The 24,119-nt window shown below is 36.4% G+C and overlaps 1 protein-coding gene across 1 annotated transcript in view; it reads right to left on the reverse strand.

Annotated features, from left to right (window-relative positions):
- Window positions 1–1,317: 1,317 nt before the first annotated feature.
- CCDC93 (CCC complex scaffolding subunit CCDC93) overlaps window positions 1,318–24,119 on the reverse strand; it is a 41,579-nt gene continuing 18,777 nt past the window's right edge. Inside the window, exons 10-23 of the mRNA XM_014056550.2 lie at window positions 24,062–24,112; window positions 22,477–22,563; window positions 21,736–21,852; window positions 21,552–21,614; window positions 20,152–20,225; window positions 18,680–18,761; window positions 17,032–17,103; window positions 14,686–14,757; window positions 14,279–14,387; window positions 10,245–10,327; window positions 8,318–8,355; window positions 4,193–4,277; window positions 3,164–3,277; window positions 1,318–2,512 (exon numbers count right to left, since the gene is read on the reverse strand). Coding sequence (XP_013912025.1) covers window positions 2,459–2,512; window positions 3,164–3,277; window positions 4,193–4,277; window positions 8,318–8,355; window positions 10,245–10,327; window positions 14,279–14,387; window positions 14,686–14,757; window positions 17,032–17,103; window positions 18,680–18,761; window positions 20,152–20,225; window positions 21,552–21,614; window positions 21,736–21,852; window positions 22,477–22,563; window positions 24,062–24,112 — 1,101 coding nt within the window. The 3' untranslated portion in view covers window positions 1,318–2,458. The remainder of the gene's footprint in view (window positions 2,513–3,163; window positions 3,278–4,192; window positions 4,278–8,317; window positions 8,356–10,244; window positions 10,328–14,278; window positions 14,388–14,685; window positions 14,758–17,031; window positions 17,104–18,679; window positions 18,762–20,151; window positions 20,226–21,551; window positions 21,615–21,735; window positions 21,853–22,476; window positions 22,564–24,061; window positions 24,113–24,119) is intronic.

The following is a 24,119-nucleotide window of genomic DNA, read 5'->3' on the forward strand; positions in this document are numbered from 1 at the left end:
GTATTTATGCAACCTCACTTTCAAGTACAAATGGTCCTTGACTTACGATCACAATTGAGCCTATCATTTCTGTTAAGTGAGACATATTAGTTTTGCCTTGTTTTACAACCTTTCTTGCCATAGCCGTTAAGTGAATCACTGCAGTTGATAAGTTACTAACCCAGTTGTTAAGAGAATCTGGCTTCCCCATTGACTTGGCTTGTCAGAAGGTTGCAAAAGGTGATCACATGACCTTGGGACACAGCAACTGTCGTAAGCACGAACCAGTTGCCAGAATCTGAATTTTGATCACATGACCATGGGGATGCTGCAACGGTCCTGAGTGTCAAAAACAGTCATAAGTCACTTTTGTCAGTGCTGTTGTAACTTTGAATGGTCACTAAATGAACTGTTGAGGACTACCTGTACAAGCATCTTCAGATTTTACTGGGGAATTAAAACTAAGCTTATAAGAGACAACTATTGTATGTATCCTAGGCAAAAAGCAGTTAAGACTATTACATGTTAGAGGGATTAAATATTTAAAAAGCAATAGTATGTCAATGCTTTATCTTTTTGGAAAAGATATTGGTTCAGCACCATAACTCGAGTCTTTAGCACAGTACAATGCATTTCATTTTCATTCACATTCATTTTGAAAAGAAGTAAACCCATAAAAAGCTTGAATGCAGAAATAAATGATGAATGGTTGGCTTCACCACCACTCAGCATGGCTCCAAGAATGATTGCTGGAGGCAACTTTACAATGGGAAATCTGTAAAGCAAACACCTTTGCTTTTTGCATTTGAAGAACTTTTCAGTAATAAACATGTATTACTACAGTACATAAACATGTATTGCTGTTTCAGCTATCACCATCTGGTGGATGTCTGGATTTGTGAAGATAACTTGAATAACCAATAAATATATCTAAAGGAATCCACATTTAATAAGGGAATTGTAATTTACATTTACAGAGTTTTTTTGAAGAATATGAAGCACTAAAAGTTGTATTTATAATTGGTATTATTTTTCTGGTATTTCAGACCTTTTGAGTAACTGTTGTACTGACAAGTGATGCCTCAAATCATTTTAGTTTGATACAGAAATTAGGCTTATAGAAATGAGCTAATAGATTGTTCCCTGTTTTAATTTCCCAGCCACATCAACAGTGGCAACACATAGTGAACCTTGGATATTCTAAAAAATTTAAACAGGATCTCATCCATAGAATCCTGGAGCTAAGAAAAAACATCTCAGAAGATAACTGGAAAACTATTTCTCTGTCAAGACATAAAACATCATGGACATGTTTCAATGAATCACTGAGTCAAACTCAATTTGAATGAGACTTCATTTTTATTAGTTTTCTCACTGAAGAATACAGCTAATACAGACTGTGGTAGAATGTTTTGCCTATAGTACTGTAAATGCAGTTTGAACTTTTTTTCCCCATTGCCCAGAATTCTTCCCAGTAGATGAGCAGTAATATACATTTGCTTAGTAAATAAATACATTTTAAAAATCTTAAGATCCTTGCCAGCTTTCAAAAGCAACTTCACGGTTATATGACTTTCCACAATGCTACAAGAAGCATTGCACAGAATTTAAGTCAGATGGGTTGAAACACAGATGAAATACGGAAGACAGACAAAAGGAAACCAGACTTGGGGGTAGAATATGTGCCAAAATCCTTCCTCCCTATTCCCTATCTTTTGACTTCCCTTCCCTATTGAAACAAGTTGATCAAAACAATTTCCCATCTTCAAATAACTTGTATTGTCCAAAACCAGTTTCCGTTATTATCGATGGACACTGTTTAAAACAAAATTCCAATGTTGAAAGGCAGATGACAATATAGGAATATTAAATCCTAATTGCACAGTGAGGATGTGTACATATGTGTGTGTCTGAAGGTGCAAATGATTCCCCCACAGTAGGACCTCATCATTTCCCCAGTATAACACCAAAAGTGCCCTCTACTTACTTATAGGGCATTTTGGATTCAGGATATTTATTGCACATGTCAACTGAATGAAAGTTGAATGCTATAATTTGGGCTAAGTAAAATTGTTCTTGCTTGAGACTCACAGACTCAAAAAGGGACCAGACTACCACTTTATGAAGGAAACATATATGCATATATGGTAACAGATGCTTGGACTTTCATATTCCTTTTTGATCATTACTTTCCATGTGGATTATGTCCAGGTTCAGTTTTGCTTCTTATGCACACAAGAGGGCAAAACAGAGCACTGTAAATCCAAGTTCAATATGATAAGTTGGCCAAAGAAGTTAGAAGGTTTTATTTTACATATTACTGATTTATTCTCTGCTTCAAACATGATGTGCATATTGCAACTGAAATTTTAACTAGTGCAAAGATAAAATCAGATAACATTTTTGAATAATACTGAAAAATGTTTAAGAAATAATGAACTTGATCACAGCAAAACAAAAAATTTCTGCCTGAAGTTCTTCAGGGACCCCTGGCCTTCAGCTTCGACAAAAGCATTTCATTTTTACGGCATTCCTGTTGATGCAAAAGAGACAGGTGGGTGCTTCAAAATTTAAAAGAGACATCTAGGATAAACAAGGCTAGTCCTGCCTGGCATTATGCTGTGACCCACAGGTTGGGGACTCCTGTGATTAGGAACAAAACCGCACAAAAGTCACTTGTTGAGATGTCTAGCTATAGAAATTAATCAATCAATCAAACAAATAATATTCTAAGTTCTGGTCTGTCATAATGCATGAACATAACAATCCCACATACTGCTTTCAGCTTTTAACTACCAAAATTAAATTCAGTGATTTCATAAGCTGCTTTATGTGACATTAGATGATAAAAGAATATATGGTGATTATCAAAAAAACTTTGTTGAAAAGCAACCCTATTTTAAAACATTATCAAGCTATGATATGTAAACCAACATCAAAAGTAATTTCTGATCCTTCACATAGCATAATCATTGTGAATATCATTGAAACCTGGTTTAAGGAATGACCTGAACTCTCTGAATAAAGTTTGGTTGTGCATTGTCTATTATATAGCTGTCACATTTTGCTGATTGTTCTTTCCTTTCTAAAACCCCAGTACAGTATCCGGAGTGGCAAGTTGCTCAGAACTCTAGTAGAGAAAATATAAATTATACCAGTTCCATAACCACCACCCCTCTTTTACCTCTTTAAATTCTTTGACTGTTTTGAAGTAAAGTCTCTGCTTCTCTAGCAGTTCCAAATATTCATCATTTAACTGGTCCCTTCTCATTTTGTTTTCTTGTTTTTTTCTCTCCAACTGTTGTAAGGAAAAAGAAAAAAGACAAATGAGACTATGCAACACTATTCAATACACAGTAACTACACCAAATCTACCTACCTACCTATCAAAAGAAATAAAAACTTCCAGATTTTTCTCCACCCTCCCTCCTCCCGAAAAACTACGTTCTACAGCATCTTAATCTGTAAATCTTTAAAAAGGGAAATGCGGAAAACAGGCAGACCCTGAAAGATCATATAATAAAGTTCTATAAGCTCCTCAATACCCTAACTCTTTTACCTGTGTTGTATCTTTCCTTGCTCCTTCTGCTTAAAAAAATAGAACTTAGAAAAACTCTTGAGCCTCCATTTTCACAATCCATATTCATATAAAAATCTAGATCAAAGAGACTTTTACTCTTCTCTCACAGTTAGTTTCTGTCCTACCCGAATCCACAATGGATCAAATGAAGTTTAGCCAGAACAAAGCAGAGCAGATCATATTTGATTCAAGCACTGGCTGCTTTGAACTACAACAGTCAAAACTGATTAAGTAAAACTAAATGCTTTGCAATATCATCCAGTTTGTTAATTTACAGCAAGGGATCACGTTCAAATAATATAAGGTGCAGGCAGTATATTGAACAACTCTCTTATCTCATCCAAGAAAAACCCCTACAATTCCTTTGCCAAGATGAATTGCCATACTTCAGTGTAAAGGTTTTGACCTATCCAGCCTCAGATACCCCAATCAAGGCAAAATTTTCAGTGGCTGAACAGCTCTTAACCCTTCAGTTGAAATGTGCTTCTCTGAAAATGTTTGTTGCAATTTTCTGTAGCACATTGAGCTATGCTCATAATTAGAGGAAGCGAAAGGATACCAGCAAGGAATTCTACTGACATTTGAAAAAGGAAACATGCACACATATCAAATATCTAGAAAAGGCTATCTAACCTTCATTCGATTCTGTTTAATTCCTTCTACAATCTGTTCCATTTGTCGCAGGAATTGGTCTCGAGCACTAGGGGAAGCCATGGCTCTGAAAGGAAAAGAAAATGTTTTAGATGGCAGACACGAAGACTGAGAATGGAAAAGTGAAAAAGGAGATTTTTTGCCCACTTTATTTTTCTACAGCAATCTACAGTTAAAGGAGGATAGCATACATATACGTGTAGGTGTAGGTGTTCATTCTACTCTTTTTATGTAGTCTTATTTTCCTGCATTTGACATGTCCCTGCAGTTTTCTCTCCAAAGTTTTCAGTAGTGATTTGCCTTTGTTTGCTTCCTAGGGCTGAGACTGAGTGACTGGCCCAAGATCACTCAGCTCTGTGCCTAAGGTGAAATTAGAATCGTGGTCTCCTGGTTTCTAGCTTGATGCCTTAACCACTATACCAAACTGGGTCTTTATATACTCAGTGGGGTTATCATAAGATTATGATAATAAACCACCCTATAATGAGAAGGAAGATGTAGACTTTACTTCATTAAAAATTATTTGGAAATTGTACCCTGCATCTATGAAAAGCAGAACTGAAAGTTTAAGGCTCTCAAACCTAAAGTCCATGGCCATATGTAACCTCATTGTAGCCGTCCAGAATGCTTTGTAGACCCTGAGATACCACCTAAGTGATACCTACGCAAAAGCACTGAACTAGATATCCAAGATGCACAACAGGGTAAGGAGTGGTCTGGTTCCCATAACTTGCCACAGTCCCATCCAATGGCTTTTCCAGCCTAGGAGATTATGGTTAAGTGGTCTCGCAAGTGATAACCTCAAAGCTGCTCACGGCAAATAGCTCCTGTTCTCAGACTCTGTGGCAGGTAATGCCTTTAGGTAAAGACGAGGAGGAAATGAAGTTTGGTCAGGAAGGAAAGATAGGAGATTAGGGCTGCCATGAGGAGAGGTAGTTGAAGAGGAGGAGTCCGGCCATCCCTCCGTACTACTCCCTGTCATAGGCAAGGGCTGGAAAAGGCAAAAAGCAAGCAAGAATTCTCTGCCCAGCAAAGAGAAGGAACAGAAAAGAAACCAAGGGACAAAACTATAACTCCAATCAAGAAGAGACCAGAAAAAGAAAAAGGCAGGATTTGGGCAGCCTGATACTTTTCCTACATTTCCTTCCTTCCTTCCTTCCTTCCTTCCTTCCTTCCTTCCTTCCTTCCTGCCTGCCTGCCTGCCTGCCTGCCTGCCTGCCTGCCTGCCATCCATCCATCCATCCATCTTGACTTGAACATCTAGAAGTAAACAAAGTAATAGCCAAAAGCCAACATGGGTTTGTCAAAAACAGATCATGCCAGACTAATCTTATTGCATTCTTTGACAATGTGACAAAATTAGTGGACCAGAAGAATGCCATTGATATAGTTTACTTGGACTTCAGTAAGGCATTTGATAAGGTAGACCATAGCCTACTACTAGATAAAGTAGAAGAATGTGGGTTGGACAGCATCACCACCAGATGGATTCATAACTGGCTGACCAACAGCACTCAACGTGTAGTCCTCAATGGAACTGCATCTTCATGGAGGGAAGTATGCAGTGGAGTATCCCAAGGCTCTGTTTTAGCCCCTTTACTGCTCAACATCTTCATCAATAATTTGGAGGAGGGAATAAATGGGGAACTCATCAACTTTGCAGATGACACCAAGCTGGCAGGAATAGCCAACACTCCAGAAGACAGGCTTAAGATACAGAAGGATCTTGACAAACTTGAACATTGGGCAGTATCTAATAAAATGAAATTCAATGGTGAAAAGAGTAAGGTTCTACATTTAGGCAAGAAAAACGAAATGCACAGGTACAGTATAGGTAGTACCTTGCTCAACAGTAGTAACTGTGAGAGGGATCTTGGAGTCCTAGTGGACAACCATTTAAATATGAGCCAGCAGTGTGCAGCAGCTGCCAAAAAAGCCAACACAGTTCTAGGCTACATAAACAGAGGGATAGAATCAAGATCACGTGAAGTGTTAATACCACTTTATAATGCCTTGGTAAGCCCACACTTGGAATACTGCATTCAGTTTTGGTCTCTATGATGTAGAAAAGATGTGGAGACTCTAGAAAGAGTACAGAGAAGAGCAACAAAGATGATTAGGGGACTGGAGACTAAAACATATGAAGAAAGGTTGCAGGAACTGGGTATTTCTAGTTTAATGAAAAGAAGGACTAGGGGAGACATGATAGCAGTGTGCCAAGGGTTGCCACAAAGAAGAGGGAGTCAAACTATTCTCCAAGGCATCCGAGGGTAGAACAAGAAGCAATGGGTGGAAACTAATCAAGGAGAGAAGCAACTTAGAACTGAGGATAAATTTCCCAACAGTTAGAACAATTAATCAGTGGAACAGCTTGCCTCCAGAAGTTGTGAATGCCTCAACACTGGAAGTCTTTAAGAAGATGTTGGATAGCTATTTGTCTGGAATGGTATAGGGTTTCCTGCCTAGGCATGGGGTTGGACTAGAAGACCTCCAAGGTCTCTTCCAACTCTGCTATTGTATTGTATTGATTTCTGGCAACTGCCTGACGTTTTCTTGGCAATATTTTCAAAAGTGCTTTGCCTTTGCCTAGGGCTGAGAGGGGTCAACCAGATGGCAATTTTCTATTTCACAGAAAAGGAGGGATTTTGTTACTAAGCGAAGACTGAGTCGAAACTGGGAGGCCACCAGGCAAGGGAGGCGTGAGTAAAAAGATGACAAACATGATCTCTGGGCAGAGAAGCAGAGTTAACACCCATTCCTTGGATTCTCTACTCAGCACACTGGAGAAAAGGAGGGTTTTGTTGTTGTTGTTGTTAATTTAATAAAGGTATGATTAACAGCATGCTGTGATACTTTTCATTCTCTTTATTTTTCACTTGTCAAAGTCCTTTGTATCAATTTAGGAATAAGAGGAAAGCTTTAGTGTGGCAACCTTCCAGTTAATGGAAGTAGTTCTCATGTGGCACTCATTATGATTTAAGTTTGAGACACACATACATCCTTTTAACAAGTGTTCCAAATCATGTTCAATGAGGATAAAGAGCTCTTGCTAAAACAAGACAATCTGGCTGGCAAACACTCTCAGGAACCCCCCTGAAATATTTCTGTTTGCAACAAAAGTCTCTGTGTGTTTGCAAATACAACCACGACCAATTATGGTTTAGCTGAAAACATGCCTAGGGACTCGTTTCTTAAAGTGGTATAGCTGCAAACCAACCTTTTATGGTTTCTTGGATGATGTACAAAACTGACACTGTTATTAGTTCCAGCCATGCTGCCTGAGGACAAACAATTTTACTTATGTGCCCTAAGTAAATAAGTTTGATTGAGAAGAATATTGCTAAAGTACAACAAATACATGAAAGTCAGTTTGGAATAGTGTTTAAGGCACCAGGATAGAAACTGGGAGATTGCAAGTTGCCAGGAGTCAAGAACAAAAAACCAAATACTTAAGAGGACCATTTTCTATTTCTCCCTGAAACACAACAAATAGCATATTTATTGTTTATTTATTAGAGTTTTTCTTTACCTTGATTACTTTATAAATAACTCAAAATGGCAAACATACCTCATACTCCTCCCTCTATTTTCCCCATAAGAACAACCCTGTGAAGTAGGATGGGCTGAGAGTGTGACTGGTCCAAGGTCACCCAGCTGCCTTTATGTGCTTAAAAGGGAATTGAATGCACAGTTTCCTGGTTTCTAGGCCAGTACTAATTAGCCACTAGTTAGCCACTATACCAAACTGATTCTCTACACCAGGAATGTCAAACTCCTGGCCCATGGGCCAGATGTGCCATGCGCTGACCACGCTCACCCCCATTTTAATGAAGGGGGGGGAGTCAGAATATGCCACATGATGACAACGTGATGCTGCAAGTTTGACATCACTGCTCTACACTGTTTAAAAATTCAGAGAAAAAGTAGCAGGAGTATATATTTTGCACTAGCAACTATAGCTATTTGGTAGAGTTTTATAATTCATGATACACTGTAATGTATATGTAAAGGCTTTAACAATGTTTCTTAAATTGAAATTGAACACAAGAAGTCATGAAACTATGCTTAGCACAAAGGAGCGGGAGGGAATGGCATCAGTCTACTTACTGCTGGAAGTTATCATGAACGGAATTAAGCAAATTAACCTGAAAAAGCCAAAATATAAAGTTTTCCAAGTAAAAAGTTTTTTAAAGTCATTCAAGCAATAGACTTGTTAAAAAGCAATTTATATACAGTATGATTGTATATTATACAATAGAGTATTGATTACATGATTACTGGCACATGAACATGTACTTGCAATCATTGTGGTAAGAATATTTATCTATGAACCAGTTTGTGTTTACCTTGGTATATTAAATGCAAATACTATATGCTATCACATTTCCAGCACTATATAAAATGTGTGCTGGCAGGAAATTTAGATTACCGCAGTCTAAAATATCCAAATATTTATTGTATTTACAAATATACCACTGTTCAAGCAAGCACAGATATTTAAATAAACACAACATAAGCACAAATATGTGTTGCATTTGTGCTGATAAATAAATAAAGAGAGACTAGTATAGATCTATTTCAAACTATTTAGCTGTTATCAGCTAGCCATACCCTTACTGGGATTTGAACCTGGGCTGTTTTTACATGTTAGGCAGTTGTATTAGCCACTAAGCCACAAGCTTTCCTCCCTTATCAGCTGTGCCAAAGAAATAAGTAAGTGTTATGTCAAAGCACTCAATATGCCCAAATATGGGAGGGAGCATACTGCTTCCCTTTTGGCTTTCAATTCCACCCTAGGAGCCTTCTAGGCAGGAAACCATTTTTGTGTTACATTTATGCTGATAAATAAATAAAGGAGACTAGTATATATCTATTTCAAGCTATTTAGCTCTCATCAGCTAACCATACCCTTATTGAGATTTGAACCTGGGCTGTTTTTACATGTTAGACAGTTGTTGAATTAAATAAAATTGTTGAATTTTCCCATAGAAAATGGCCAAATTACACTGTGGTGAATTGGTTGTGGTGAGTTGGCCACTGTGAGTTAACCACAGAAAGTGACTGTGGAAAATTCTCACATTCCGTGGACATCAGTCACTGCTGAACCTATCTTTATATCTACAACATTAACATTTAAAGTCATTCAAGCAATAGACTTGTTAAAAAGCAATTTATATACAGTATGATTGTATATTATACAATAGAGTATTGATTACATGATTACTGGCACATGAACATGTACTTGCAATCATTGTGGTAAGAATATTTATCTATGAACCAGTTTGTGTTTACCTTGGTATATTAAATGCAAATACTATATGCTATCACATTTCCAGCACTATATAAAATGTGTGCTGGCAGGAAATTTAGATTACCGCAGTCTAAAATATCCAAATATTTATTGTATTTACAAATATACCACTGTTCAAGCAAGCACAGATATTTATGCCCAAATATGGGAGGGAGCATACTGCTTCCCTTTTGGCTTTCAATTCCACCCTAGGAGCCTTCTAGGCAGGAAACCATTTTTGTGTTACATTTATGCTGATAAATAAATAAAGGAGACTAGTATATATCTATTTCAAGCTATTTAGCTCTCATCAGCTAACCATACCCTTATTGAGATTTGAACCTGGGCTGTTTTTACATGTTAGACAGTTGTTGAATTAAATAAAATTGTTGAATTTTCCCATAGAAAATGGCCAAATTACACTGTGGTGAATTGGTTGTGGTGAGTTGGCCACTGTGAGTTAACCACAGAAAGTGACTGTGGAAAATTCTCACATTCCGTGGACATCAGTCACTGCTGAACCTATCTTTATATCTACAACATTAACAATATTTTAAGGCAAAGGGTTGTTTGCTTTACAAATTCGAAGTGTACCCCAATATAATTTTTTAATAAGCAAGCATAAAGTGTATTTTAGTGCTAAATAAGCAGATGTAGGATTTGAAGCAGCTGAATTATTTCATGATATTATCAAGCTCAAAAATAGGCTTTGTGTTTTCCCAAATTACTGCAAATTTTATTTACCTCTTTTTCCAAATACACTTTTTTATCATCCAGTGTGTTGTAGAGGGTAAAAAACTGCTTTGTTTCTTTGTGCGTTGCTGATACTGCGGAAAATCAAGAATTCAGAAAAACAAGTTAAAAATGTAGCAGACCACAACTGATTGTATATTATTTAGTTTAAAGGCCATCTTCCTACTCCAACAAATATTCAAAGATGCTGAAACAAAAATTAAAACACAAGGAAAATAATTTCAAAATACAGAATAAAATGAACAGTGAACTAGCTCCCAAATCATTTAAGACTTAAATGTCTAGATCAGGGGTTCTTACTTTGACAATTTTAAGATAGGTGGTCTTCAAATCCCAGAATTCCCAAGCCAGTATATACCTTTTAAGGATAGTCTCCTACAAGTAGTCCCTGGTTTACAACTGTGATTGAACCTGGCAATTATGGTTGTAAGACATGACAATCGTAAAGTGGTTTGAAAAAATCATGTCTGGCCAAATCCAGCTGTTGTTACGCCAATGCAGTGGTTGTTAACCGAACAATGAGAATATTAGGTGAATCCATTGTTCATTATGGCCTTTTCTTTCTGCTGGAAAGTGGAAGTAAATGCCAGACTTATTGCAAATCTCTATCATGTGATTGCAGGACACTGCAAAAAAAAAAAACCTTTTGAGGGGGTCTGCTGTAACTTTGAATGGTTGTTAAGCAAATGATCATAAGTTGAGGACTATCTATATTATAGTAGTTGAGATGTGATGTAGCAAGGCAAGGCATGCTATATCTAACTGTCTCAGAATATGTCACAATCCAGATATCTAGCACATTTGTTCAAAGGAAATCCTCACTAAGCTGCCATCAGTGAATCCAATGTTATCTCAATGTGTGTGCACAGATATATTTTTCAGTAGTCTAGTTCTTTCCTTATGCCAAATGATGATTATCAGGATTGAAAGTTTGTATTTGCCTTTATAGTGGTTTGATCCATTATGCTAAAAGAATGTTTATGCATTCAGGATGTTTTCTTTTCACAGATCACTATTGCTCTCTTCATATTTTTATATACCATTAAAGTAGCACCCTTTCTATACTTAAATGCTCAGAAAGAGATCTAATAAAACCATTTCATTTAAGTGAGTAACTGTATGGGTTATGGATTTCAGCAGACATTCCTCTGGGTGCCTATGTTAAGAAGTGCATCCATTTTTGATGGAATTGTTCCTACATAGTTCTGTTTCCAAAACAGCGAATTACTAAATTGCATCCTTAATCTACACCAGGTGTCCCTAACCTGTGGCCCGTGGCCCACTACCGGGCTGTGGTCTATTTGCACATGAGTGGCAGGCAGTGCATTCGCAGCCCACTTGCAACCCCACTCACACAAATGAAACTGTATGTGCATGCACACATGCCTGCCCCTCACACAAAACCATCCCTTTCCCCCACCCCAATGCCACCAAACCTGAAAGGGAATGCTAGTCTACACCATGGATTCTGCAATTTCCCCAATCTTAAATAGCTCATTTGAAATTATTGCATTTAAACTTTACAGGCAGTTCATACTACAGTCATCAAATTACTAAACAAACCCGCTAGTAAAATCAAGTATTTTCAACCATCTAAAAATGTTAAAAAATACAATTATAATACCCCAATTTGGGACTAAGCATCAGACTACGACTGGAACTGTTTTCTGTTATGAAAACCACCCATGATCGATATAATGGAACCTCAAATACCTAGCCCTAATTTATTTTGGGTCAAGTGTCTTTTAAATTTTCAAGAGGTTATCAAAAGATAAGAAGTGACCAAGAGGTTGGCTGAATCTGTTTACTATGCATGCATATGGATGGATGGATGGATGGATGGATGGATGGATGGATGGATGGATGGATGGATGGATGGATGGATGGATGGATGGATGGATGGATGGATGGATAGATAGATAGATAGATAGATAGATAGATAGATAGATAGATAGATAGATAGATAGATAGATAGATAGATAGATAGATAGATAGATAGGAGAGGTGGGTGCTTGTTTGGCTCTGTTATTGTATTTTCTTTCTTTCTTGGAGTCTGTATTTTAACGTTGTGAATAAAATAAAATAAAAAGAAAGAAAAGACTAAGCTGGCAAGCAATCAGCCAGTCTAAAAACACCAGGCAATAGATCTTAACATAAAATCAACATTCTGTGAATTGTAGCTCACATAAATTTATTGGAAGTGACAGAACTTCAGCTAGTAAAGGAAAAAGGGTTATTCTAAATGATTTGTAATGCTCGTTTAAGCATCTATCAGGCAGGCAAAAGGTAGAATTCTCCTAAATCATCCATTCACTACATTAAGCACAACCAAGAAAAAAAATATATCTGTTCTGGAAAGAAATAAGGCAGAATCTGACACAAAACACTCTACAGGCTATTAATGGTACTGGAGAGCCTGAAAAGGCATAATGGTAAAACTCATATATTATTCTGATGTGCCTGCTGATCCATCATATGCATGCATGGCTATGCACACACAAATGGACCAAACAGATCAATCTGCTCTATTATATTTTTACTGCCTCTTACTGCTTGATATGTGGTTCTATTTTACCACATTCTTTACTTCCGTGTCTATATGTATGTGTACACACACACACACACACACACACACAATGTTTAATTCACTGCCAGCTTTTGAGGAAAGCTGATGTATTTTTTTAATTTAAAGTAGTTTTTAAGGATAAGTAATGACAAATGCCAAACTACAATTGCAGACTGGCAAAACATCAGGCTGGGAGTACCACACCAGTGATGGGAAGAACCCATTCAGTGCAGAGATAATGGCATTTTCTACCAGGATAACTTTAGTATTGGTCACATTCCATATACAGAGTAAATTCTGCTTTCACAAAGCATAACACACAGACATATACTGTCAATCTCATCTCCAAACCAAATATGCAACTTCCGTTTAAAAAAACCTGAGAGACACAAACTACATTCAATTTCAGAATACACTGGTCTACATGGAACATGAGCTAATGTCTTAAAAAGTTCCTAGACCTTATGGTTGTAAGCAAAGATATGTAAATACCTACACTTCTGGAAGAAAAGAATCCAGAAAAGGATAAACAGTTGTGCTCCCCACTTAATTTCCCAGTTTTATAATTCATCTACTACCTGCAGCAAGAGATAGCTCTGTCAAATGCATCTGTTGGGAAGCAGATGCCATGTTTTAATGCTCTTAACATTAGTATTTATCCAAAGGACTTTTCAAATGTAAATAGACTTTAAACAACTTCAGAACTCTAAAAAAACCTAACCCGTCTGCCATTTATTACCCAACCTTTATAAATAGCGTTATAAATTAATTTTATTAATTTTTGGAGTTAATAGAAATAAGTGAACCTCCCAATAAAACAAACTTCTGGATGCGCAATCCTGCATTAATTTGGTTTTCTTGGCAGCGTTATAGACACTGCTTGGTTATTGTTTTCAATGGTTGGTTATTGTTTTTAACTTCCTAATCTTGCGGTACAGAGAACCAGTTTGGTGGGCAGTAGAGATTTAAGGCCCCAAGGTGGAAACCAGGAGATTGAGAGTTCCAGTCCCGCTGGGTGACTTTGAACCGGTCACTCTCTCAGCACAAAAAGCAGGTAAGGCAGACTTCCAAATATATTGCCAAGAAAATTGCAGGGACTTCTCTCAGAAGGTAACTGACTCAAAAGTATTAATCACCACCATCTAGTCTACAGCTCTGGAATTCCGAGGAGGGAATCCCATCAAAATCCTAACAAAGGCCAAACATACATAGCTTCTGAGATCAGCCAAGGTTGATTTAGATGCTGCCATCTGCTGAAATACATGCTTATTATCTTTTACCTACCCACCCTCAAAGTCACAGAAGTATCAAATCTTCAACCTGCAGGCAATTTTTAAAGTACCCGAGAGGAGAGGCATAGGAAGTAACTATCCAAAGGAAACTAACAGAGCTACTATTAGCGAGGTGCGTTGTCATGCTCTATAAGTTCATGCTATTTAGCAGTGAGAGATACACATACCTTGACCATACAGTTCAATAAATCTCTTCTGGTACTGTGTCAACTCAGCTCTGCTGGGCACCTCATCAATCTTACGTTGCAAAATAGCTATTTCCCTATTTCGGCGGGCCTGAAGGGAATTAAAACAAAAAATAAAAACTAGGTAGCTTTTAAAAATGGAGCAACCTTCCAAAAGAACTTGGTAACAGAATCGATTGTGCTACAGTGCAGTTACTTCCCTGGGACAAATCTTTGTTGAAATAGCTTTTAAAAAAATAGTTACATGAAATGATGTTTACATTTTGAAACATTCATTTTAAGAAATTAACATTCATACATTAACCAGAAATTATGTTGAACATGATGGAAAAATGGGAAGAAATTTATTAAATTCCTCCCCCCCACCCCCCCCACCCCCGCTAACTTACCAGAAGAAGTCTGATCTTCTGCAGTTTCTCTTTCTCCATTTTGTATTGTTGGTCTATAATTTTAGTAGGTTCCTAATATTCAAGACATAAAAATATCCATATTCATGTGAGCTGAATTAAGATCTATTGAAACCAATGAGGAGCAGAACAGTGTACAACAATACAGGTAGTCCTCGACTTACAACAGCCCATTTAGGAATCATTCAAAGTTACAATGGTGCTGAAAAAAAATGGTTTATGACTGTTTTTCACATTTACAAACCGTTGCAGCATCCCTATGGTTACATGATCAAAATTCAGATGCTTGGTTCATATTTATGATGATTGCAACATCCTGCGATCATGGGATCAGCTGACAAGCAAAGTCAATGGGATAGCCAGATTCACTTATCAACTTGTTACTGGCAACTGTGGTGATTCACTTAACAACAGTGTCAAGAAAGATCGTAAAATAGTGCAAATCTCACTTAAATGTTTTACTTAACATAAATTTGGGCTCAATTCTAATCATAACTTGAGAACTACCGTATTCTTTGGAGTAAAAGATGCACCTTTCACCTCCCCCCCAAAAGAGCGTGGAAATGTTGGTGTGGCTTATACACCGAATGCAGCCATTTTTTGCCTCCCGAAGCCCCACCCCCGGATCCAATTTTTGTGAAAAACGGGCCAAAAACAGGGGCGTTTTTGCCTTCCTCCACATCCCCAGAAGCACTCTTCAGCAGGATTGGGAAAAGGGAAAAATGCCTCCATTTTGGTGAAAAACGGGCCATTTTTCACCAAAATGGGGGTGTTTTTCCCTTTCCCCACACCCCAGAAGCACTCTGCAGGCTTCAGCAGGGCTGGGGGAAGGGGAAAATGTCCCCGTTTTGGTGAAAAACAGCCCGCATTTGCCTTCCCCCAGCTCTGCTGAAGCCTGCAGAGTGCTCCTGAGGGCCAGGGAGGACAAACACTTTTTTTTCTTACTTACCTTTGAAATCTTGGTGTTCCTTATACACCGGTACATCTTATAATCCGAAAAATATGGTGCCTGTATTCATCATTTAGTTCTATACCAAATGAAATACCTCATTCCTGCTACTTGTCAGAAAGAGGTTACTGATTTCAGAAGAGGATACAAATGGTTAATGGTGTAAATTAAGGAGTAACTGAGAGTTAAAGGTAATGAGAGAAAGAAAAAATAACTTTTAACGGATTCTGGAGCTTCTTCTAACAAGCATCCACACATGATACAGTCCTAATTTATACCTAACCCTCCCTTTGCCCCCAAAAAAGTTAATATATTTTGATTTAAAAACTCTTGTTCAGGTTGGGGCATGTTTCCTACTTGACAGAAGCCAAAGTAGAAAACCAGATAGATATTAAAGGTCTAAGACCAAAGGAACAATGAAACTTGGTCAATGAAGCTCTTCCCCCTTTTAGAAACTCACCTGAAAGAGGTGAAAACTTTCCTGCCCCTGATTCATTAATCAGTTTGAATTTTCCAGGCTCTGTTGCTCTCTCCTGACCAATTTAGACCATCTAGTATCCTTTGATTAGCTCTCAGTGTTTCAGCTTCTTGGTATGTTTTCTCCCCATTCATAATAACATAGATTATCCATGAATGGACTGAAGTATTTCAGACTCTGCTTACTTTAAAAGAGACTCTCTTTCAGAATGACATCATTCATTCATTCGTTTTCTAAGCTATTATTTTTAATTTGCTAATGATCTTTATTTTTCTTGTAGATTTATATACATTTCTTCATTTTTAATATTTCTGATTTTTTAAATACTTTAATGTTAAATGCATTTTAATATTAATGTCATTTTATAGCTTCAATAAATAATGTGGGATGACAATATGTATGAAATGTTGTGACCATTACATCACTACATAGCATTCATACAAAATTAATTTTTGATTTAATTTTATATACATTTTACAAACTTTTATTACCATTATAATTTCACAGAGACATATTTTGGTTCACATTAAATCACACGATCACTATCCATTTTTGTAAAAAAAAAATGCCTTCAATAAAGAAATATTAAAAAGAAAAGAGTTAAGTGTCATCTAAGCATTATCTACCATGTATTCAACTACCGGGTTTTGAATAAGAAACAGCTTTCTTATTCAATGGATGAGACAGGACAAACATTAAATCAAGAAGTGTATTAATCTGAAAGTGATTATAGGTAAACGTCATCATATAGATCTAGGACCTGCCAGCTAGAGATTGGCAAAAAACAAACAAACCCATGTCAGTTTCTAACCAGAACTAGCAGATAATTGCAAGGGTTTTCTCAATTAAAGATAATTATCAAAGAAGCAAAGTATAGAAATTTCCAATACTTGCTGTTTACCCTTTCCTCTCCACTTTCAGCTGCTTCTGCTTTCAAATTTTCAATGTTTTGTTGGAGGCGTGCCATCTCTTCCTTAAACAATAATAAAAGTAGAAATAGTTCATCTCCAAACACAAGTATGTGTTATGAAAAGTTATGAAAAAAGAAGCCAAGAACTGAATAATCAAGAACACATATTGTGTTCAAATTCAGTTAAGATACACATGGACTAGAGCAGGGATGTCAAGCTTGCATCATCATGGAGTCATCCTGTGATATATCGTGACATTTTTCCCTCCTTTGCTAAATGGGCGTGAGCGTGGCCATCGTGTGATGCATCTGCCCCACAGGACGCAAGTTTCACAGCCCTGGACTAGAGACAATGTTTTAATTTTATTTAAAAATTAATTTGTTATCTTAAATAACAATGATTTAATTTTATTTTAAGATAGAACTTCTTTTACAAACTTAATAGGATGCTCTACTGTTGACAGTTGCACACTTGGGGCGGGGGGGGGGGAGAGACGCAGATTTTTTTTCCTGAAATATTTCTTGCAGCGGAAAATAAAAGATGCACGCTGGCTTGAAAATGTTAGTATACCTATATTGATTAAAAATGCATCCACCATCAAGATTACAAGAAAAAATAGTTGAAAGATGTACCTGCAAAGCAACTTTCATTTAAAAAAAATCAAAGGAGATTATGAAGCCACAACATTTTAGGGCATTTAAATGAATTCGGGAAAAACAATTCTCTAGCAATCTATAACTGTTATCCTAAAAGGCATTAAGATACTGGATCTGAAAATTCATAGGACATTTCATTTCTCTTATTTTGAGTCCTACTTTTATCCTAATGCCTTTTCAGAATAAAATGCATGCCATCTGCACAGCAAAAAATTATGCCCCCAATTTCTCTTAACAAGGTGCTGTTTTAGCCTCTACGTAACATTAATAACTCATGAAAACCTTAATTGCAGCCTACAACTACAGACATAGTAATAAAGGAAGCAACCTTATACCAGGTTAAATGAATGATCCATTCAGCCTAGTAATGTAATTAGAAAATTCTCTTCGTTAAGAATTCTGGGAATTAGAAAGCATATATCTGCACAAGTCAATCCAACTAAGTTTACACTGACCAGATTTACCTGAAGTTGCCTGTACACACAATTGGACAAAGACCACTAGAACACTAGCTATGTAACACTAATACTGATATTTAACTGACATTTAACTTGGCTAATCTAAATTAGCAAATGATAAGGCAAGACTATTCAGTTCAACTTTGCTATTTACCAAGCTCCACAATCAACTGTTAGATGGAAATAAGTCTCATCTAAAGAACACAGAGCCATCTTTTCAAATAAAAAGTCAACTCCTCATTATTTTAACTTTCTTAATTCCAGTGGCTTAATTTAGCTTTTTTTTTTAAATCATGTTGCTTTTAGTATTGTGAAACAATCAGGATTCCAAAGCCTTTGCAAATTTATAGTCTCTCGTTCCTGCGTATCCTACCTATATAGCATGGTTTGATCACAGGTGGCCAATCATTTTCCTATACCATGCTGCAAAATCAACATATGTAACACATATCTTAAAAGAGCTTCTTATACAGCATTACACAAACAGCAACAGAAATATATCTAAATAACTTTCTTAAACTTACTCTACAATGTGCTTTAAATTCTTGTTCTTGACCTTTAAGATTCTCATTCATTGCCACCAGCGCTCGGAGTTTCTGTAATACACTAGGATAATAATGTGTAATGAATTAAACTTGAGGATTTAGAACATCTCTTCCAGGCAAGTGTAAGCAGTGGTTGAAGAAAAAATGTGTTCCCCAATTATCTGAAGCACTCTAGCTCAGGGGTGTCAATCTTGCATTGTCACATTGTCATCACATGACGTATCACGACTTTTTCCCCACTTTGCTAAAACAGGGGCATGGCCAGCGTGTGGTGCAGCTGGCCACGAGTTTGACACCCCTGCCTAGCCAATGCTACAGAATAAAAGTTGGAAAATAGGCTTAATAAAACAAAACTTTGTGAAAATCAACCATCTAAATTACTACCAGCAGTTACATTTCACCCTACATAAAATATTTCTAAAACGTTAATTTTGGAAGAAAAAAAAAAGAATAGGAACTTCAGTTGAACGTACTGCATTTCTGTCTGAACTTTACCTATTAGACTTCTTTTATAAATACAATAGATTCAAACTGAAGTTCCTAAAAAGAATATGCTTAACATTTCTGTTCAAGCAAGTAAAACTAAAATGCACTTGCATTGTGTTGATTGTATGGTATTCTTTCAAAAATTATTGTATACTGTAAAAATAGGGATTAAAAGTTTCAGTGAGAACATTTGTAAAATATTTTGGTCTATAATTTGTTTTGATGTAGACTATATTGCCAAAAGTATTTGCTCACCTGCCTTTACTCGCATATGAACTTACTGTAAGTGACATCCCATTCCTAATCCATAGGGTTCAACATGACATTGTTATTCACAAGTTCTACTTCTTAAATATATATATATATAAAGAGCCCTTTTGAAAAAGAATTTTTAAACTCATTTACACTCTAGCAAAACTAATGCCCTAACTCTTGGTAAATTAGAATTAAACTGTAACCCATTTAATTCCAGGGAGAAAAACAAGTATGTGATTTAAAGCAATAACACTTTAAAAATAAATTAGTCCGCAGTATTTTGTATCCAGCCACTGCCAAACTTTCTGATTCTTTCTAAATGCCAATGCTTGCTGCATGTATGAGTAAGAATGAGTAAATGTTACTTAATGTAAGATTCTATTTGCTATCAAATATAAGAAGCACAGTGGTCACGTGGTTAGGACATTGGGTAGATTAGCAAGCTCACATTTGAGACCCAAATGCTCCCATGGAGCAGAGTTGAGCTCCCATCTCTCGCTCCAACTCCTGCTGGAGCTGGAGCAAAGGCCCCACAATTGGGCATCCCCCAGACAACAGTGATATCACCAGCTAATCCTTTTAACTAAGAAGAATTTTGGTGCTTCTGACATAAATGCTGTGCTATGAAATATTTGTGGGGGGCAAAATAAACAATAAAGTACACCAGTATGAAAGGAATAAAGCAAAAGGGGAATAGATGTAGCACGTACTTTGCATCTGCTTGGGATTCCACCACTTCCAAAGTTGCCAACTCCTTATCTAATTTTTCACTATATGATTTAACCTATGAAATCAGAATTTATAACAGATGGTGTAAACATTTTGTGGATCAAAAGATGGTTAAAAGAAATAAATCTAATCAGCAAGAAACACCCTCTAAGATTTTATCTGTCTCTGTTATGAACTCTTGGCAACATCTGGCAATGTTTTCATTGTATAACAAGCATGATTTCTAAAAGCATAATTGTTTTCCCTCAATAAACAGTGGTAGATCACATGACTAAACGTATTACACTCAGCATAATTTTTTTGTCTGAGCACAATTGCTACATTCTTTGAAATTTAGAAAACAGGACACATGAAGCAGATATAACACTTATTTCTGCAGAAATCTAAGAATGGTGAAGTATGCTGATTTCACTAATCTATTCAATATTTCCAGTGGTGACTGAATCCTTTGAACATCTGATTCAGTTTCTCAGACTAAGATATCCTACATCAAATAAAATATAACTTGAATTCATCTCGATTTGTTTTGTCCATAATTAGGCATACATGTACCCAATTAACAATCGGGACAACACTCGATTTCTTTTTCCACAGTCGTTCAACTTCAATTTGCAAGTCCTGGTACTTTGTAATTTTTTTCTTGCTGCTTATCTTCAATTCGCGCATCACCAGGTACAGCAATGTCAATGAACCATATTTTTTTCTTTTCAACTATTGTTATGTCAGGTGTGTTGTAGGCCAAGTGCCTGTCAGTCTGAATTCTGAAATCCCACAAGATCTTGACTTTTTCATTCTCTAGAACCTTCTCAACCTGATGTTCCCAGTGGTTTTTGCTGTACTCAAATGTAAACCTCTGGCACATTATTATTATTATTATTATTATTATTATTATTATTATTATTATTATTATTATTATTATTATTTGTGACACAGTCAGCCAGATGTTTAGATTTGAATTGGCATTTTTATTACCTTCCATGTATCTGGGACAGGAAGATGTTTCATCATTTCATTGTATTATTATTATTATTATTATTATTATTATTATTATTATTATTATTAAAAATGTGTTCATCAAGACTGTAAAACCAACAATCTTGGTGGGGAATAATTGCCAACAATTCTTTTGTCGCAAATAACAATTGCATTTTATGGAAGCAATGCAATACATCTGGATAACTGACAGAGTTACCCCATGGAAAGGTTTCAGCATTTCACTAAAAAGCAACAATGAAACCTATCCTACTTCAAGTGCCTCTTGCTCCTGTGAATTACTGGTGTGTATGCACACCATTTTAAATAGCTCCATTTGTTTTCTGCAATTTCTAAGTAGGCCTGAGAAAAGACAGCAGGAAGAAGGGATGGAGGAAAAAAAGTTTACCTCATTTAGCGTCTTTTTAGCCTCATCACATCCTGCCTGTAGAGCAGCACATTTAGTCTTCAACTATTTATCAGAGAAGAAAAAAACAGCAAAAAGAAATTAACTGATCACAAATTTGATAAGTTTTTAAGTTGTGTATCTGAATGATTCATGAAAGATAGGGAAGAAGCTTGTCAAAACATACCTCATCCAAGTGTTTGGTTTTCTGTAAAATCTGTTTGTTTAAGGACGCCACCTTCCTTTTATGCTGCTGGGCAGCTCCAAGTCTCTCTGGGCGTTCTTCGGAAGAAAGTTCTGATTGCTGGATGTGGGGTAGGATGGGACGAGGAGGGATGTAAAAAAAGAACAGAGAAGAAAGTTGTCACTTAAGGTTTTTCCAGCTTCTGAAGTACAGTTTTTTGGCTGCAGTTTATGCACAGGTCTCTACAAAAGGGCAGATGTATACTGTTTGATATGGTCACCTTCTTAATCAACATGCGTTGCAATATTTAATAATAGTAACTACAATCCTTATGTTGATCAAGTCCAGTTTCTCAAGATAGTTACAGAAAGACTGAGCTATGAACATATGTGTTCTTTCTTAAGACTTAAGTCCTATAGAAAACAAGAAAATGAGCATGGATAGGAATTGGGACCAAGGCATGTGGTCCAATTTTTTTAGAATTTTAATGCATTACTTTTGGTATTACTGCTTCATTCTGTATTATTTCCAACTCAACTAAATGTTGGCAATAAATTATATATTGGGTTTTGAGACTTTCCCTTTGTGTGGTGGTATACTTTTCTGCAAATAAAATTCAAAATTAGCACTGGCTCACCCCATAATGGGTAGAAGTTTTTTTTTTAAAAAAAAAAGTTGACATATAGGAAGTTGAAAACAAAACAGCCTTAGATCAAAGTTTGTTTAAAAATGAGAATTTCCTACCTTTTCAGCATATTCTGATACAATCTGCTTGATTTCATCAGACTGAAGTCCAACTATCTGGCCTACGGTGCTTGCAGTCAATCTGCCCTGAAAGCATAGCTCAAGTTGGTTTAAGGCATAGAAATGCATACCTCCATGAAGATCAGGGATACAATGAAAACTGTTTCAAGGAACTTAATGGTTTCCACCGATGCTCCAGTTCCATTGTGTTTTTTCCTTTTTCCTTCCCATCCCACTTTTTCCTTTTAGAATCATGTCTGTTTGGTTGCAAGGTTATCCCATAGGCAGTGACTCTCTCTCTCTCTCTCCAATTCATAACTGGGTACAGGTAGTTCTCAACTTACGATCACAGTTGAACCCAAAATTTATGTTGCTAAGTGAGAAATATATTAAGTGAGTTTTACTCCGCTTTGCAACCTTTTTGCCACATTTATTAAGTGAATCAATTGTTAAATTAAATTCACTTAGCACTTAATACGATTGTTAAGTGAATCTGGTTTCCCCACTGACTTTGCTTGTTAGAATGTTGCAAAAAGGGATGACATGACCTAGGGACACTGCAACGGTCATAAATATGAGTAATTTACTAAGCATCCAAATTTTGATCCCATGGCCATAGATATGTTAAAACTGTCATAAATGTGAAAAAATAGTCATAAGTCACTTTTTTCAGTGCCGTTGTAACTTTAAATGGTCATTAAGTGAACTGTTGTAACTCGAGGTCTACCTGTATTTGGTATTTACTTAAGGAGTTCTTAAGAATGGCCTTCCTAAGAATGGCGTTTAGACTTCCCTAAGGCTTTGAAGATCCAGCTTTTCTCTCAAATGCTAGGAGAAGCATATTACAACAAATTTGGTACCAGGTTTTTATTGTTTCTAATGTTTTAATCGGTTGAGTTTTATAATTTTAATATGATTTTATACTGTATATTTTACTTTTGGATTGGGAGCTGCCCAGAATTGATTGAAAGATGGGTAGCTATATAAATGTTTTAAATAAATGGACTTTTTGGCAAAAGAGCAAATAAAAAATAGCAATAATATGAAACCCTTGAAAGACTGAGAGGATTTCTGGGTAAAATACAATCTTTGTTTCTACTCCTTTAAATTGAACACCACCATGTCTTTACAAGCTGCACAAACAGTTGATAGTGGAAAAAACCTTTAATGGGGAATATTTTTCCTTGAGCCTCCTACTTTTTTCCTTGTTTCAATTTATACTGTAGTTTAATGGCTCAGGTTGTCCCACCCAGTTAATTCTACTTCAAGAGTTGCAATCAAATTGTATATAGTGGAAAGCCGCAGTATTCCAAATTTATGCTATTTATGAACTAATGCTATCGAACTGGCTTATTAGATGCAAAAGGCAACTGAAAAATGGTACATGCATACTATTTTTTTCTAAAAGGTTACAGTTCTTTGCTTAATTTCAGCTCATAGTTAGAACATTTAAATAAGAAATTTGATAAAACATCCATTTTCAAAAATATTTGCACTTGTGTCTCCCTCTTAAACTGCCAAATGCAATTAAATAATAAGCATTAAAAGCAAATAAATAACTTCTTTCTTAAGACTCTAAATTTACCTTTTCTGTCCCCATTGCAGCCATCTCAGTCATCAATGTTTTGATGCGAAGCTGATTT

The sequence above is a fragment of the Thamnophis sirtalis genome, unplaced genomic scaffold, assembly GCF_051295495.1.
Source record: "Thamnophis sirtalis isolate CommonGarterSnake01/CBP01778 unplaced genomic scaffold, rThaSir2_p1.2 scaffold_1, whole genome shotgun sequence".
Taxonomy (NCBI): domain Eukaryota; kingdom Metazoa; phylum Chordata; class Lepidosauria; order Squamata; family Natricidae; genus Thamnophis; species Thamnophis sirtalis.